General features: G+C 43.8%; 1 protein-coding gene across 4 annotated transcripts in view; it reads left to right on the forward strand.

Moving 5' to 3' along the window:
- LOC137645943 (phosducin-like protein) overlaps positions 1-16,560 on the forward strand; it is a 103,999-nt gene that overhangs the window by 73,918 nt on the left and 13,521 nt on the right. For all 4 annotated transcript variants that reach the window (XM_068379012.1, XM_068379015.1, XM_068379014.1 and 1 more), the window contains exon 8: positions 5,378-5,480. In XM_068379012.1, coding sequence (XP_068235113.1) covers positions 5,378-5,477 — 100 coding nt within the window. In that variant the 3' untranslated portion in view covers positions 5,478-5,480. The remainder of the gene's footprint in view (positions 1-5,377; positions 5,481-16,560) is intronic.

The raw sequence follows: 16,560 nt of genomic DNA on the forward strand, positions 1-16,560 counted from the left end.
TCCTACTGATATTCCCTTGAGGACTCTGTCAGACGGAGAGGAGCCTAAAGCTGCTTAGCCCTCTATGGACTTTAAATAAATCATGCTGATTTTTAAGGATCTTTGTCCGGATCTTTTTGTAACTGCTGCTCCTCGTTCGCCTAAACGTCAGAGCTTACACTAGGCCTAGCTACTTCAAAGCCGTTGTTTTATAAGCTAGTGCTCTCTCGCTCTCCTAGAGAGCTTTATGTTTGCTAGGCGACTGGTTTATCACCAGGAGGAGTTTGGGGGATACAGCCTTTGCTTTCCCTTCTTTTAAACTGGCTTATAGAGCGAGAGTCTGATATGACACGAGAGAAGTTCTCGGCTTGGGAGTTCCTGCCTCTGCCCAGATAGACTTCTCAAATCTCGTAGACTCTCCCTGGCGCCTGGCCAGGAGACGCTCCAAGATTTTACAGGTCAACTTCACAGCTGTTTTCGAGCCTTTGAAGTTGTGCTGTACAATTATGTCATGCATAAACAAGGCTTTCAGGGATGGCTCCAATGATCTGACAGCCATGTTCTCTGCAGGGATAAGTCCCTCAGGGATGGCTCCATGATTTGGCAGCCATGTTCACTGCAAGAGTACGTAAGAGGCAAGTGCGCTCAATGTGTTCATTGTCAAGACAAACTTCACGATGAAGTCTACCAGGCTGTCTTGACAGCATTTATGGAAGGCGACTGGATGGTCTCTCTCGACCTTCAGGAGGCATACTTCCACATTCCTATACACCCGGATTCCCAACCGTTTCTGAGGTTTGTTTACAGGAATGTGGGGTACCAGTTTCGAGCTATCGGAGATCAGAGCCTCCCTGTACTTGGACGACTGGCTTCTCAGAGCCTCTTCCAGTCATCGCTGTCTGAAGGATCTCAATTGGACTCTAGATCTGGCCAAGGAATTGGGATTCCTAGTCAATTTGGAAAAGTCACAGCTGGTCCCATCCCAAACTATTCTGTATTTAGGGATGGAGATTCACAGTCAAGTTTTTCGGGCTTTTCCGTCGGCCCCCAGAATAGATCAAGCCCTGCTCTCCATCCAGAAGATGCTGAAGAAAGAACGCTGCTCAGTCAGGCTGTGGATGAGTCTGGTAGGGACGCTGTCATCCCTGGAGCATTTTGTCTCGCTAGGAAGGCTACTCCTCCGTCCTCTTCAATTCCATCTGGCTTTTCACTGGAAAAAGGACAAGACGCTAGAAGCGGTCTCGATCCCGATTTCCGAAAAGATAAAGTCTTGTCTGACTTGGTGGAAGGACAATATCAGCCTACGAGAGGGTCTTCCCCTGGCAGTTCAGATACCCAACCACGTTCTCTTCTCGGACGCATCGGACTTGGGCTGGGGCGCGACGCTGGACGGTCGGGAATGCTCAGGTCTGTGGAACTCGAGTCAGAGGAGCATGCATATCAACAGCAAGGAGCTTTTGGCGGTTCATCTGGCCTTGATAAGCTTCGAGGCAAGGTGGTGGAGGTAAACTCGGACAACACCACGGCCTTGGCGTACATTTACAAACAGGGAGGTACCCACTCACTGACTTTGTACGAGGTCGCAAGGGACCTGCTCATCTGGTCAAAAGATCGAGGCATCTCCCTAGTAACGAGGTTCATCCAGGGCGACTTGAACGTCCTAGCAGATTGTCTCAGTCGGAAAGGTCAAGTAATTCCAATCGAATGGACCCCCCACAAGGATGTGTGCAAGAGACTTTGGGCAACTTGGGGTCAACCCACCATAGATCTCTTTGCAACCTCGCTGACCAAGAGGCTTCCAATCTATTGCTCTCCAGTCCCGGACCCAGCAGCAATACATATAGATGCCTTCCTCCTAGATTGGTTACATCTGGATCTTTACGCATTCCCACCATTCAAGATTGTCAACAAGGTACTGCAGAAGTTCGCCTCTCACGAAGGGACAAGGTTGACGTTAGTTGCTCCCCTCTGGCCCGCGAGAGAATGGTTCACCGAGGTACTTCGATGGTTAGTAGACGTTCCCAGAAGTCTTCCTCTAAGAGTAGACCTTCTACGTCAGCCACACGTAAAGAAGGTACACCAAAGCCTCCACGCTCTTCGTCTGACTGCCTTCAGACTATCGAAAGACTCTCGAGAGCTAGAGGCTTTTCGAAGGAGGCAGCCAGTGCGATTGCTAGAGCAAGGAGAGCTTCTACCATTAGAGTCTACCAATCGAAGTGGGAAGTCTCCCGAGACTGGTGCAAGTCAGTTTCTGTATCCTCGACCAGTACCTCTGTAGCCCAAATAGCTGTTTTTCTCTTATACCTGAGAAAAGGACGATCCCTTTCAGCTCCCACTATCAAGGGCTACAGAAGCATGTTGGCATCGGTCTTCCGGCATAGAGGCTTAGATCTTTCCAACAATAAAGATCTGCAAGACCTCCTTAAGTCTTTCGAGACCACTAAGGAGCGTCGTTTGGCTACTCCTGGGTGGAATTTAGACGTGGTCCTAAGATTCCTCATGTCAGACAGGTTTGAGCCTTTACAGTCAGCCTCCCTGAAAGATCTCACTCTTAAGACTCTTTTCCTGGTATGCTTAGCCTCAGCTAAAAGTCAGTGAGATTCATGCCTTCAGCAAGAACATCGGATTTTCGTCAGAAAAAGCCACTTGTTCTCTGCAACTTGGTTTTCTAGCCAAAAATGAGCTAACTTCTCGTCCTTGGCCTAAATCTTTCGATATTCCCAGCTTATCGGAGATCGTAGGCAATGAACTAGAAAGAGTCTTATGCCCTCTTAGAGCTCTTAAGTTCTACTTAGCTCGTACTAAACCTTTACGAGGCCAATCTGAAGCGTTATGGTGTTCGGTTAAGAAACCATCCTTGCCTATGTCAAAGAATGCTTTGTCATGTTTTATCAGATTGTTAATACGAGAAGCTCATTCACACTTGAGTGAGGAAGACCGATCTTTGCTTAAGGTTAAGACGCACGAGGTTAGAGCTGTAGCAACTTCCGTGGCCTTTAAGCAAAATAGATCTCTGCAAAGTATCATGGACGCAACCTATTGGAGAAGCAAGTCAGTGTTCGCGTCATGTTACTTAAAAGATGTCCAGTCTCTTTACGAGAACTGCTACACACTGGGACCATTCGTAGCAGCGAGTGCAGTAGTGGGTGAGGGCTCAACCACTACAATTCCCTAATTCCATATCCTTTTAATCTGTCTCTTGAAATGTTTTAATGTTTTTATGGGTTGTCCGGAAGGCTAAGAAGCCTTTCGCATCCTGATTGATTTGGCGGGTGGTCAAAGTCATTTCTTGAGAGCGCCCAGATTAGGGATTTGATGAGGTCCTGTTGTATGGGTTGCAGCCCTTGATACTTCAGCTCCTGGGGGTCTGTCAGCATCCTAAGAGGATCGCGGGGCTCCGTAAGGAAGACGTACTTACAAGGCAGAGTAATCGTCTAAGTCGACTTCCTTACCAGGTACCTATTTATTTTGGTTTTGTTATATTGATAACTGTCAAAATGAAATAAAAAACTCTTAGCTTATACGATGTAAACATATTTAACTGGTCTCTACCCACCACCCTGGGTGTGAATCAGCTATTATATATTCACCGGCTAAGTTAAATATTTAAAAATGATATTTTAATTATAAAATAAATTTTTGAATATACTTACCCGGTGAATATATAATTAAACGACCCTCCCTTCCTCCCCAATAGAGACGCAGTGGGATGAGAAGAAATTGAGTCTTTGTTTACATCGAGAGAGTGGTATCTGGCCGACAGTTGGCGCTGGTGGGCACACCCGCAACCTGTATAGCGATCGCTGGCGAGTTTTTACTGTTTTTTGTCTGTCGAGCAACAGAGTTGCAGCTATTATATATTCACCGGGTAAGTATATTCAAAAATTTATTTTATAATTAAAATATAATTTTTCTGGATTTTATACTTAACTGCATAGAGTAGGTAATGCCTCTTTCTGCCATTTGCCTTAATAATAACCAACTTGAGTCTTTTAAATAAAAATTAACCTCAACTACTCCTGTCAGTCCTAAGCCTAAGGACAAAAGGGACTATTCTGTGGCAACCAGTTCGTTCGGCTTACCCAACCAATTACCTTATTGACGATTCAGTGGCTGCTCCAGTGCCATTAAAGACATATCCTTATTTTAAAGGACTGAGGTTTGATAGCTTGGAAAAATAAGTTACTTTTTAAACAAATTTTAATTTCTGTGTACAAGCTTAAGCTTGGAAGTTATAGATTCTTGGGTAAGTTTAAAATGAAACAGTAGGTATTGTTTGAAAAATTTTCTTTAATAACTATGATATTTTAATGTATTGAAGGTGCACTCTCCCCCCATATGAAGTAAATTTATCTCATATTTCCTATCAACTTTATGTTAAATAAGAATGTTGAAATTAGAAAATATTAAATTGCAGTACATAAGTATTGGTTTTTAATATTGGGATATCTTTCCATTGGTGTTTTGCAATTATTTGCTGCTGAGGTCACAGGCAGGGATCCTCATATCATTGCCTCTGTATTATTAATTCAATAGGCCAAAGTAACAATGGTTTAATGTCTTCCTTTGCTCATATCTAATAGAAGTCAGAGAAAGAGTTGGGAAGGGATGACTGGAGTCTGACCTTGCTATGGTAGAAGGTTGTAGTTGATCGTGAAGTGTCTACCCTCCTCTCCGCCGTAGCTTACCTTCGCTCGGTAATCATCTTAGTAACTTGCTTGTAATTTATATCTGTTTAAAATTGTCTACTTTCTTTGCCTTTGTTAGAGGAAATTACATTCCAGGCTTATCTTGTTCAGAATTAAGATTATAGTAGAAAATTCAGGTATGAAGTTCATTGTCTTTTGAAAAGAAAAGTAAACCCCAAAAAGAATCCTCATAATTTATCATTCCTAATCTTTTATGGCTCATAGCATTTAACTTGGATTTTTCAACTGAAAATTTATAGTTCCGTCACATGTTTTTATAGTTTTCTTTTATTCATATATTATCCAAAAAATTATCTAATGTATATCACATAGAAAGGAAGGATATTTTGCAATTGATATCTGAAGCTCGTCATTAAATAGTAATAAGTAAAAGAAATACAGCAGTTTAGTGATTAAAGTATAATTCACCAACATTTTGAGAATATGTCTCCTCTTTAAGAGTGATTATTACTGGTTCACTTTCACAAATTACTTAACAACAAATGTGCTGTATTAAAGAAGGTGGATGTTACTATTAGTAGTTTGTGGCTAATTCAGTATTATCCACACTGAAGATATGATAGATGTCTTTAAATAGTTTACTAAATACCAAATACATACTGTATATTGTCAAATTTGTGATTGTGTTGTATATTTGTTGAGAAATTCTGCAGATTATATTCACTGTATTTTCTTTTCTTCTTTTTTAGGCATGGTATGCTAATGGATCGTTCACTAGTTCCACCAGGCATCAGAGGACCTTCAATACCAGACAATGATGATGACAGTGACTTCAGCTTGGATGATTAACAGGTTCTGTGAAAACTAGTTTCCATTTTCTAATTAATTTTTATGACCAATAAAATGGACTCTGCATTGATCTTTGGTAATGACAATACTAGTATATGTTCTTGAGAGTTAAAACCTTGTTACTTATTCTAATACCATTATGCTATGAAGCCTTCGATGGTCACTCTCTGTAAGTTCCACCATCTTCATGGTTTCATTATTATTATTAACTAGGCTACAACCAACCCTAGTTGGAAAAGCAGGATATTATAAGCCCAATGGCTCCAACAGGGAAAAAGGAAATAAGGAATATAGAATAGTGTAGCTGAGCGTAGTAGGTTGGCCAGGGCACCAGCCACCCGTTGAGATACTACCGCTAGAGAGTTATGGGGTCTTTTGACTGGCCAGACAGTACTACATTGGATCCTCCTCTCTGGTTACGGTTCATTTTCCCTTTGCCTACATACACACTGAATAGTCTGGCATATTCTTTACATATTCTCCTCTATCCTCATACACCTGACAACACAGATTACCAAACAATTCTTCATCACCCAAGGGGTTGTCGCACTGTAATTGTTCAGTGCCACTTTCCTCTTGGTAAGGGTAGAAGAGACTCTTTAGCTATGGTAAGCAGCTCTTCTAGGAGAAGGACACTCCAAAATCAAACCACTGTTCTCTAGTCTTGGGTAGTGCCATAGCCTCTGTACCATGGCCTTTCACTGTCTTGGGTTAGAGTTCTCTTGCTTGAGGGTACACTCGAGCACACTCTCCTATCTTATTTCTCTTCCTTTTGTTTTGTTAAAGTTTTTATAGTTTATATAGGAGATATTTATTGTTACTCTTCTTAGAATATTTTATTTTCCTTTTTTCCTTTCCTCACTGAGCTATTTTCCCTGTTGGAGGCCCAGGGCTTATAGCATACTGCTTTTCCAACTAGGGTTGTAGCTTAGTAAGTAATAATAATAATAATAATAATAGTACCCTCAGGCAAGAGAATTCTAACCCAACACAGAGGAAGACATGGTACAGAGGCTATTGCACTACCCAAGACTAGAGAGTAATGGTTGGATTTTGGAGTGTCCTTCTCCTAGAAGAGCTGCATATCATAGCTAAGGAGTCTCCTCTACGCTTACCAAGTGGAAAATAGCCACAGAAAAATTGAAAAATTATAGTGCAGTGGTTAACCTCTTTAGTGTAGAAGAATTTTTCAGTTATCTTAGTGTAGCTAAGTGTATGAAGAAAGAGATGAATGTGTAAAGAATAGGCCAAACTATTCAGTGTATGTGTAGGAAAAGTAAAAAATAGCCAAAAACAGAGAATGATCCAATGCAGTACTATCTGGCCAGTCAAAGAACCCAGTAACTCTTTATCAGTATTTATTGGTGTATTTGATTGGCCAGGAATTATCAAGACCAAAGCCCTTTAAGTCTTTCACATATTTGGGCCACACATTTCTAGCAGGAATTTACTGTCTGCGGCTCCACATTCTTGAAGGATTTCTCGACCACAGAAAGGTAGTTGGAAATAATGAAATTCTTCTAATATTCCATAGCTGTTTGGAGTTTGGCCATCACATGTATTCTATTATGAGCTTTAAAAATTTTAGTAACTCCCTAGTCCATGGGCTAGATAAGTGATGCGGTATTGTGAAGAAAGAATACCACATCTACATTGTCATGCAGAACCTACTCAGATTATAGATGTCCAGGAGCGTTGTCAACAGTTAGCAGGGCCTTGAAATCTAACCCTAGCTTCTGCATGTACCACTCAAACTCTTGTTGAAGACAATTTTAAAAAGTAATTTGTATTTACCTTAGCTATACAAATGTAAGTTCATTAAAGTTTCCCAACTCAACCACCCCTTTCAGTCCTGAGTTTAAGGTCAAAAGTGAAGTGCTTTACACAAAATGAGGGAAGAGGCTATTTGATCAAGCAAACCATCTATTGTTAACTACCTTGTTAACAAATTCAATTACTGTTCCAGTTCCTATTTTAAAGGATATAGGTTTGTATAGCTGGGATAAAATAAATTACTTAAATTTGTTATTTTTGATACCTATAGGGCTCTCTCCCACGTCTCTTCATTTTTATTGATATTTTCTTATTGGTTGTTCATGTTACTTACTATAAAGGATTTATTTGTGAGTTGGGTGAGGACATTCATGTTTTATGATAATGACTTAACTCTTCACTGGGGCAACTACTGTGCCAGGTAAGGGAAAACTTTTTATTTTCATGATTGTAGAACTTTTCAAACTTCTTTGAAGAAATAGCAATGAATATATGATATTATAACAAGAAATTGAAGAAATAGCAATGAATATTCGATGTTACTGTATAACAAAAATGTTTAATTTAAAGGTTTATTTTTTGAAAGAAAATTTTAAGGGTTGCATATGAGAGATTCCTTAATATATGAGCATAAATGGTGCAGTAATTTACAAAGCGGTCTCAAAAGTTATTGTGCTCTAACATGTAAGTAGAGCTTACAATACCTGAGAAATATCCCATATAGTACCCATAGTTCCTGCATGAATTGCAGTGTATATAATGTGTACGCCTTTCTCCACTTCAGCCTGATCTGGCCAGTAATCAACAATGTTGATTATGCCAGGTATAAGGATGACCCTGGTGGCTCCAAGATGGCCAAACACCGAGTGGTATCTCAATTTACTTGCACTTCTTGTTGAAGTTCTGAGAGAACTACCCCTGTGGCCCACTTTTCTCTGTCAGCAACACCCACAGAGGTACCACCAATCCGTGGACTCATAGCTCTTCACTAGTGGCTACTAGCTAGCATTTCCTCAGAGCAAAAGGCCTTTTGTAAAGCACTGCACAGAAGATGTCTGGATATCTCTGGTGCAGATGTCTAGCTGATTAAGTTGGCCATCTTCTGCGATTGTTGTTATAGAAGAGGTATTTCTCCAGTCAGAGCGTCTTTACCACAGTTCTCGTATTTCTTTGTCTTTCCTCTCTGAGAGAAGTCTCTCTCAATGGTGGCCATCAAAGGCTACTGCTCAGCCTTGGGTATGGTCTATTGGCTGAAGAGCTTGGATCTCTCTGGTGCCTGAGAGTTTTCTATGCTCCTGAGAAGCTTTAAGTAGTCTTGTCCACCCCGGGATCTCAGGCCCCCGGAGTGGGGTGTGACCTTAATCCTCAGGGGTCTGGTGCATACATCATTCGAACCTAGCTTTGAGAAGGTTGTCAGACAGATATCAGACTTTCAAAACAGTCTTTCTACTAGCCTTAGCATCGGGGAAGAGAGCGAGTTGCATGGTCTCTCTCATGTAGTCACCCACACAGGTGTGGAAGGAGATTTCCTTCAGTTGTGTCCCGGATTTCATGGCTAAGACTCAGAATCCGACGGTGCATTACTCCAGATTCGAATCCTTTTCCATACCCTCTCCCTGTGAGGCGTTGGAAGGTGATCGAGATGAGATGCTCTTTTCTTGTGAGGGCTCTGTGGTGCTATCTGAAAAGGACCTTACACCTCAAACCTGAGTGTAGGAGACTTTTAGTTATCACTAGCAGGTCCAGAAAAAGGTAACAAAGAGCATTGTCTCTTTCTGGCTTCATGAGATGATCTGTAAAGGCTGACAAAGAATCGAGGTGCTAGCCAGGATCAGGGATCACAGAGTAAGGGGTATTGCCCCCACTCATGTTTTTAAAAGAAACATTTTCAATATTAAACTTAGCCGGTGATCATATAAGCTGTCAGCTCTGCTGCCCGACAGAAAAACCTAAGGACAAAATACGCCAGCGATCGCTATACAGGTGGGGGTGTACATCAACAGCGCCATCTGTCGAACAGGTACTCAAGTACTCCATGTCAACACAGAACCAATTTTCTCTCTGTCGTGCCACTGGCAAGACCTACTAAATACGCTGTTACTAACTGGATTTGTTTTCACAACTATTTGGTGAAGTACACTATTCTAGTTTTGAGCTTTCGCTATGCAGGTGTTTTATCTTCATCTCAAAACTTGAACTCGTTATGGATAGATTTAATTATGGTGACAAAGAGAGTATGGTCTCTCTTTCACTTTTAAATGGCCGACCCTTCCCTTAGAAGGAAGTGTGTTTAGGTTTTTAGTAATTTTGCTTAACACGTTATAGATCCACATATTTTATATCTCTCCGCCTTTATTAGGCCTCTTCGATTAACTTTCCATTTATTATAAACATATAAAAAGGGATTTTGACGTAGGAAAAATCTATTTCTGGGCAAAGGACCTGTGCCGCCCAGTGAATAAGCTCCATTTAGCACTTATTCTTAGGTAATTTACTGCTAAATATACCAGAGAAAAAATGTAAAGGAGTGCTAGGTTAACTAGCTCGCTCACCTATTGGTGTCGGTATAAAATTGGGCGTATATTCCAGAGGTCCCGCACTATTTAGATTAATCCACGACAGAGAACCCCAATAGAGGAGAGCCGTTCAACCTCACTCGGTACTACTACAATGCATCCGCTCAGAACCCAACTCCTTAGCACCCAAAGTTTGGGGACTCCAAGGGAGAGGAGCTGGGAGGGTTCACTGGGCGGCACAGGTCCTTCGCCCAGAAATAGATTTTTCCTACGTCAAAATCCCTTTTCTGGGCTCGAACCTGTGCCGCCCAGTGAATCTATACAAGAGAAAAATGTCACCAAACTTGCAAAATAAAGGAAAAAACATAAGCGTAAGAGAAATACAGGATGCTTTAATCAGATGAGTACCAAAAAACAATTATAAGGGTATCTTAAATATGAACATAAATCCAATAAGGTAGGTATAATAATGCCGTGAGTGATAATATATACAGATACTCAGGAGCATAAAATTTACAAATATAACAACAGTATTCAGGTGCGAGACCAACGAATACAATAGGGTATAAATGAGGCAGGTAAGAGGGAGAGATAAAGAGTCAAGGCATTAACCTGAGTTACTCGTGAGTAACTACGCTCCCTGCGGCTACTGTAGAAAATTTTAGGGCTTCCAAATGTTTAAGGTAGTGTTTCTTGAACACTGACGGTGATTTCCACCCTGTATACCTGGAAAGGTCTGTAAAATTCATGTGGTGAAAGAAGTTCACCGAGGTGGCAACCGCCCTGATATCATGTGCAAGAGGAAAAGAGTCAGGGTTAGCTTGTTTAATAAAATACAAAATTTGTTGCCTGATCCCTTTAATAGTAATGGTACCGCCTTGTTCTCTAACGAATAGAGGCCCTGAGGAGTTAGAGGAGGTCCGGGATAGATAAGACCTAAGAGTAGTGACAGGGCACAGCGACGGATCTTGCGTGAGGGGAACAATTTTCCAGGAGGTCCATCTGTTTTGAGGGTCTTCATTCTTAGCCAAAAAGAATTTGTTAGGAGAAAGAAGGACCTCTCCTGAAGGCAGAAAGTCAATATGACCCGGGTCTCTCGACAAGGCTGCCAATTCAGAAATTCTTGCCCCGGAAGCCAAGCTCACTAGAAAAAGTGTTTTCCTGAGAAGGGGCATGTAATCACAAGAACTGTTAATGGTATCAGAAGCCAATTTGAGTACGTCATTAAGGAACCAGGTCACCGGGGTAGGACGAGTAACCGGTTTCAGTCTGGCACAAGCTTTCGGAATTGAAGCTAACAAAGAGTCGGTTAAGTCTATGTTAAAACCCACTAGGAAGATCTTTTTCAGAGCCGATTTAATAGTGGTGATAGTATTGGCTGCCAGACCTGATTCTAATAAAGATCTAAAGAAAGTGACTGTAAGGTTCAAGTTCATACAGTTCACGTCTAAGTCTATTAAAAATTTTGCCAACTTTTTAACTGCAGAGTCATACTGACGGATGGTGGAATCCCGTTTATCCGATTCTAGGAACAAGGTGTTTTGAGGATCAATATTGGCACCATGCATAGCCGCAAACTTCATAAAGTCCATAAAGTTAGGGCACTCTGAATGTTTGAGAAAGCGTACACAACGCGTGTTTGTACTATCTGAGACAGAACCGGATTGGGTATCGGGTGAGGGTATAATCTCAACTCCCGCAGGAGAGGATACCAGTTGCTCTTGGGCCAGTTGGGTGCGACCAAGGCTACTTGTCCCTTGAAGGATCTCAGTTTGTCTAGAACTTTCAGCAAAAGATTCACCGGGGGAAAGAGATAAATCTTTTCCCAGTTGTCCCAATTCTGTGACATGGCGTCTGTGGCGTAAGCCTGAGGGTCTAGATTGGGAGCCACATATACTCTCAATTTGTGGTTGGATTCCGTGGCGAAGAGGTCCACTTGGAGACCGGGAACCTGAGAGAGAATCCACCGAAATGACTTTAGATCGAGTGACCATTCCGATTCTAGAGGGGAGGTCCGGGACAGGGCGTCTGCCACTACATTCCGGACTCCCGCCAGGTGGACAGCTGAAAGATGCCAACGGTTCGAGGCTGCTAAGGAGAATATGGCTACTAGAACATGGTTCAGAGGCCCTGACTTTGACCCGCCTCTGTTGAGGCAGCGGACCACCACTTCGCTGTCGAGGACCAGACGAAGGTGTTGTTTCTTGGGAAGAGCGAGACGTTTCAGGGTTAGAAGAACTGCCATGGCCTCTAGCACATTGATGTGAAAATGGCGGAACAAGGGAGTCCAAAGACCTTGAACTTTCTTGAGCTGAGAATAGCCGCCCCAACCTGATAGGGATGCGTCTGTGTGAATGATTAATTCCGGGGGCGGAAATCGAAGGGGAACTGACTTTGACAGACTGTTTGCTCTTGTCCAAGGAAGAAGTCTTTCCCGTAGAATGGGAGGAAGGCGGACTTTCCTGTCCCGGAGCTTCCGGTTCGCCCTCGAACGCCAGACACGATTGATATCTTTCAATTTTGCCTTCAGAAGAAGATCCGTCACTGAGGCAAACTGAAGGGACCCCAGAATCTTCTCTTGAAGCCGTCTGGAACTTACTTTGTCTTTGAGAAAGCGTTTGGTGTTCCTTGCAATCTCTAACCTCTTGGGTCTGGGAAGAAACAGAGTATGAGATATAAGATCCCATTGCAGGCCGAGCCATTGGAACTTCGATTTTGGAAGAAGACGGGACTTCTTGAAGTTGATCTGGAAGCCTAGAGATTGAAGATAATGGATGACTTTGTGAGTGGCTTTTAGGCAATTTTGGGAGGTGTCTGACCAAATGAGCCAGTCGTCCAGATAGGCTACTACTTGAATCCCTTGATTCCTGAGTTCCTGAACAGCGACTTCTGCTAGCTTTGTGAAGATCCTTGGGGCAATGTTGAGCCCGAAAGGCATCACCTTGAAGGAGTAACTTTTGTCCCCTAAGCGAAAGCCTAGGTACGGACGGAAGTGTCTCGCTATCGGGACGTGATAGTAGGCGTCTGTAAGATCGATAGAGGTGGTGACGGCCCCACGGGGAAGTAAGGTCCGCACCTGCGAGACGGTAAGCATTCGAAACTTGTCGCATTGAATGGACAAGTTGAGAAGGGATAGATCTAGAATCACTCTTCTCTTGTCTGAATCCTTCTTCGGGACACTGAACAGCCGACCTTGAAACTTCAGATGTTTCGTTTCTTGTATGGCATTCTTTTGTAAAAGATCCTGGACAAATTCGACCAGGTCCGGAGTGGAATGTTGACGAAATTTGTTCGGAGGAGGAGGTCCTTGAATCCAACTCCACCCCAGTCCCTTGGAGATGATACTGAACGCCCAGGGACTGAACCTCCATTTGTTGCGGAAGGCATAGAGCCTCCCCCCTACCTGCTGCACCTCAGTATTGATTTGAGGAGTTGCCTCCACGTCCGCCTCGGAAGTTCTTTCCTCTGCGAAAGGCTCTTCCCCTGCCTTTGTTCTGGTTAGAGCCACGGTGGTAGCCTCTACCTCTACCATAACTCTGGGAAGAGCTATGAGCCTCGAAGGACTGGTTAAAGGCAGGGGAAGTGGCGGAGGCACCAGAAAGCTGGCTCTTAGGTAGCAGAACGGTGACATAGTCATCCGAAGGAGCCCGAGAGGTGGAAGGCTGTGCAGGGGCAACAGAAGATGGAGGAAGAGGCAGCCGGAAGTTGGATGAAGCACTCTGTTGTTGCCTGAACTGGGTGGAGGTATATGGTCTAAGCTTCTTCCTACCCCGGGCTTGATAATTTGCAGGGTCATACTTGCGTTTAGGGGTCAAACCCCAACGGGCTTTAAGGCTCTGATTAACCCTAGTGGCCTCCGCCAAGACTTCCTCTACGAGATCCTCGGGGAAAAGATTTGAACCCCAACAGGAGGACCGGATGAGTTTATTAGGTTCATGCCTAATCGTCGCCTCAGCTAGAACATGCTTGCGACATCTGCGTTTAGCAGTAGCGAAGTCATACAAGTCATAATATAACGACTGTAACGTAGCCTTGTTGAGAGACTTAAAAATACTCTCCGTATCATAAGTCAAGGCTATCGACTCCGTGGATGTGGCCAGGTTTAAAGTACGGCCCACACGTAGGCGGGAATCATATTCCTGTTTAATGAGAGATTCCGGGAGACGGGGAAGCTTCTCACTAAACAAGACTGAGGCACAGTCTGCTGCAAGCTTGCCGGAGGTAAAGGTGGTATGGACGTTGTCCCAACACTCAATACCTGAGGGAAGAAGGAGGGAGATTGGATCCACCTCTCGGATGGGAGGCAAGGGCTTCTCCTCCAGAGCATATTGAAAGGCAAGCTCTGCCACCTTATTGACACATGGAGTCAAGGTGGTCTTGTCCATTAAGAACATCGTAAAGGAGCTTTTATGAGGCGTCAGCATGGTGTTAGTGCAGCCGATGTCATTCAAAAATCTGGCCCAAACAGATTGGGCTTGCTCCTTCGGGAAGATGACCGTCTCTTTGGGGACCTTGTCTAATCGGACTAAAGCTTCCTCGGTAAGTCTGGCATAACCATGAAATGGAAATGCCAGACCCGGAGGAAAGAATTCAAAGTCCTCTAGAGGACGAGTGCCAAGGCCCTCCAGAGTCAACATTCCGTCTGAGAACGGGGAATGAAGAGCCATCCGCCAGGGGTTGTTCTTGGCAAACGGCGGGAGCTTAGAGGCATCCGGTATGAGAGAGCTTTGGACTCTCTCCGGAGCTCCTTGCTCTAAAGCCCCAATTCTCTGACCGAAGTTAGAGAACATCGTGTCCATCCTCGACTGCGTCTCCGAAACCAACTTTGCCTGCATCTCCGACACGATGCGAAGCATAGCTGATTCAGAAAGGCCCGGGCTAGCAGCAGGGAGCCGGGTCGTGAGACTTAGAGGAGGAACCAGAGGTCTTTGAAGATGGGTTCGTATCATGTTTAGAGCCATGAGAAGTCTTGTGAGGCTTGCGAGCTTTGGGTAAGGTCCTTGAAGTAGACTTATCCTTAGGGGGAACCAGGTATGAACGTTGAGACGAATCACGGTCCCCAGAAAATCCAAGAAAGGAAGAGCGATCAGAAGAAGAAGAAAGAGCGGGGCTGAGGATAGGAATCTCAGCGCCGGACACACCTGCCTCACTTACCACCCTACCTGTATCCGGCTCGTCTAGCAACATTGGTTCGACGTCCAGGTTCATGGAGGCAACATTGTCCTCCAGACCTCCGGGGGCGTCCGATGGATCTTGCTCTGGGTCGATGAGACCCGTTATAGTGGCATCAATGTGGGCAATGATGGGAGCTGCCACATGCCTAGCCACAGCAGCTGAAGATTTGGCGTTGGGGTAAACCATGGTGCAGTAGTCCTCAGATAGGACGTACGGCCGCTTAGACTTTACATTCCGGGCAAACCCACCAATCCACACCTTCAGTGTGGCCCGAGCCGCAGAATTTTGCTCCGGGGATGCCTGAAATAATAGGGGGAATTATAAAAGGGAGACTCCCAATGGTCCTTCAAGACCATAGATATCTTACTAATAGTAAATAAAATAAGAAGGCAATATAGCCAACGGGACTCACCGAGTCAGATCCAAGGGTAGTGATGAGGTCGAAGCAAATCACACAGTTATCCGGGTGCCATACCACAACGTCTTCCAGTTGAACCCCACAAGGGGCGTGAGATCGGCAGACGGAGTGGCCACAAGGCTGGTGCAGAACAGCTGCACAGGCCGGCGTCAGACAATGCACCATCTGTAAAAAGAATAGTATATGAGAAACTGTAATTCTCTTAATTAGGGGCGGGTCTGGAGGACCCGGGCCTAACATAGATCTAACACAAGATTAGAGCTTAACTGTACTATTCTTTAAGTGGCCTAACATAGGTCTAATACAAGAATAGAGCTTAACTGTACTATTCTTTTAAGTAGGGGCGGGTCCGGAGGACCCGGGCCTAACATAGGTCTAACACAAGATTAGAGCTTAACTGTAAAAAATAAAAATAAATTTTTTTTTTTTTTTTTTTTTTTTTTTTTTTTTTTTTTTTTTTTTTAATTAGGGGCGGGTCCGGAGGACCCGGGCCTAACATAGGTCTAACGCAAGGTTAGAGCTTAACTGTAATATTCTTACATAGGGGCGGGACCGGGGGTCCCGGGCCTAAACATAAGTCTAACTTGAAACTAAAGTATAGCCATCCATTCCGGTCAAGCCGGGAGCATAAAAAAGGATGCAATAACAAGGAATTAAGACACATAGTGTCTGATTTCCCGGGGTGGGGTAGACCCCGGGCCGGGAAATAAAGGTATATTCAATACCAATTCCTTTAGAGACTCCGGGGTAGTGAACTGTCATATATAATCATCATAGGAAATGTTATAAAATAATAGGGGGGCGGAACTGTAACTAAGAACTGCCAATCGAACCAGGAGGGTTTCGTATAACATAAGCCAGAATGAAAAGTGAATATAAAATAGGGTGCACCGGGATCCAACTCTGTTGACCGGTGGCCAACCAGACTAGACAGAGACTAAACCGCCGGGCCACCCGGAGGACAAAGTCCATAAACACTGAACTACCCCCTCTAAAAGGAGGGAAGGCAACGGTCCCTTAGTGGAGGGGGGAGAAGCCTAGCCTCCCACCTAGCTAGAGGGGGAGCGTGGGGGAGGATCACGTGATACGAGGCAGCAGGGCTACCAACTGACGATCCCCAACCAGACAGATCAAACGGAGTAATGGCACAAATATTCATTATAAAAATAATAATAGCGTTAAATATATGAATAAACACATA

This window comes from Palaemon carinicauda, chromosome 8 (assembly GCF_036898095.1).
Source record: "Palaemon carinicauda isolate YSFRI2023 chromosome 8, ASM3689809v2, whole genome shotgun sequence".
NCBI classification, from domain to species: domain Eukaryota; kingdom Metazoa; phylum Arthropoda; class Malacostraca; order Decapoda; family Palaemonidae; genus Palaemon; species Palaemon carinicauda.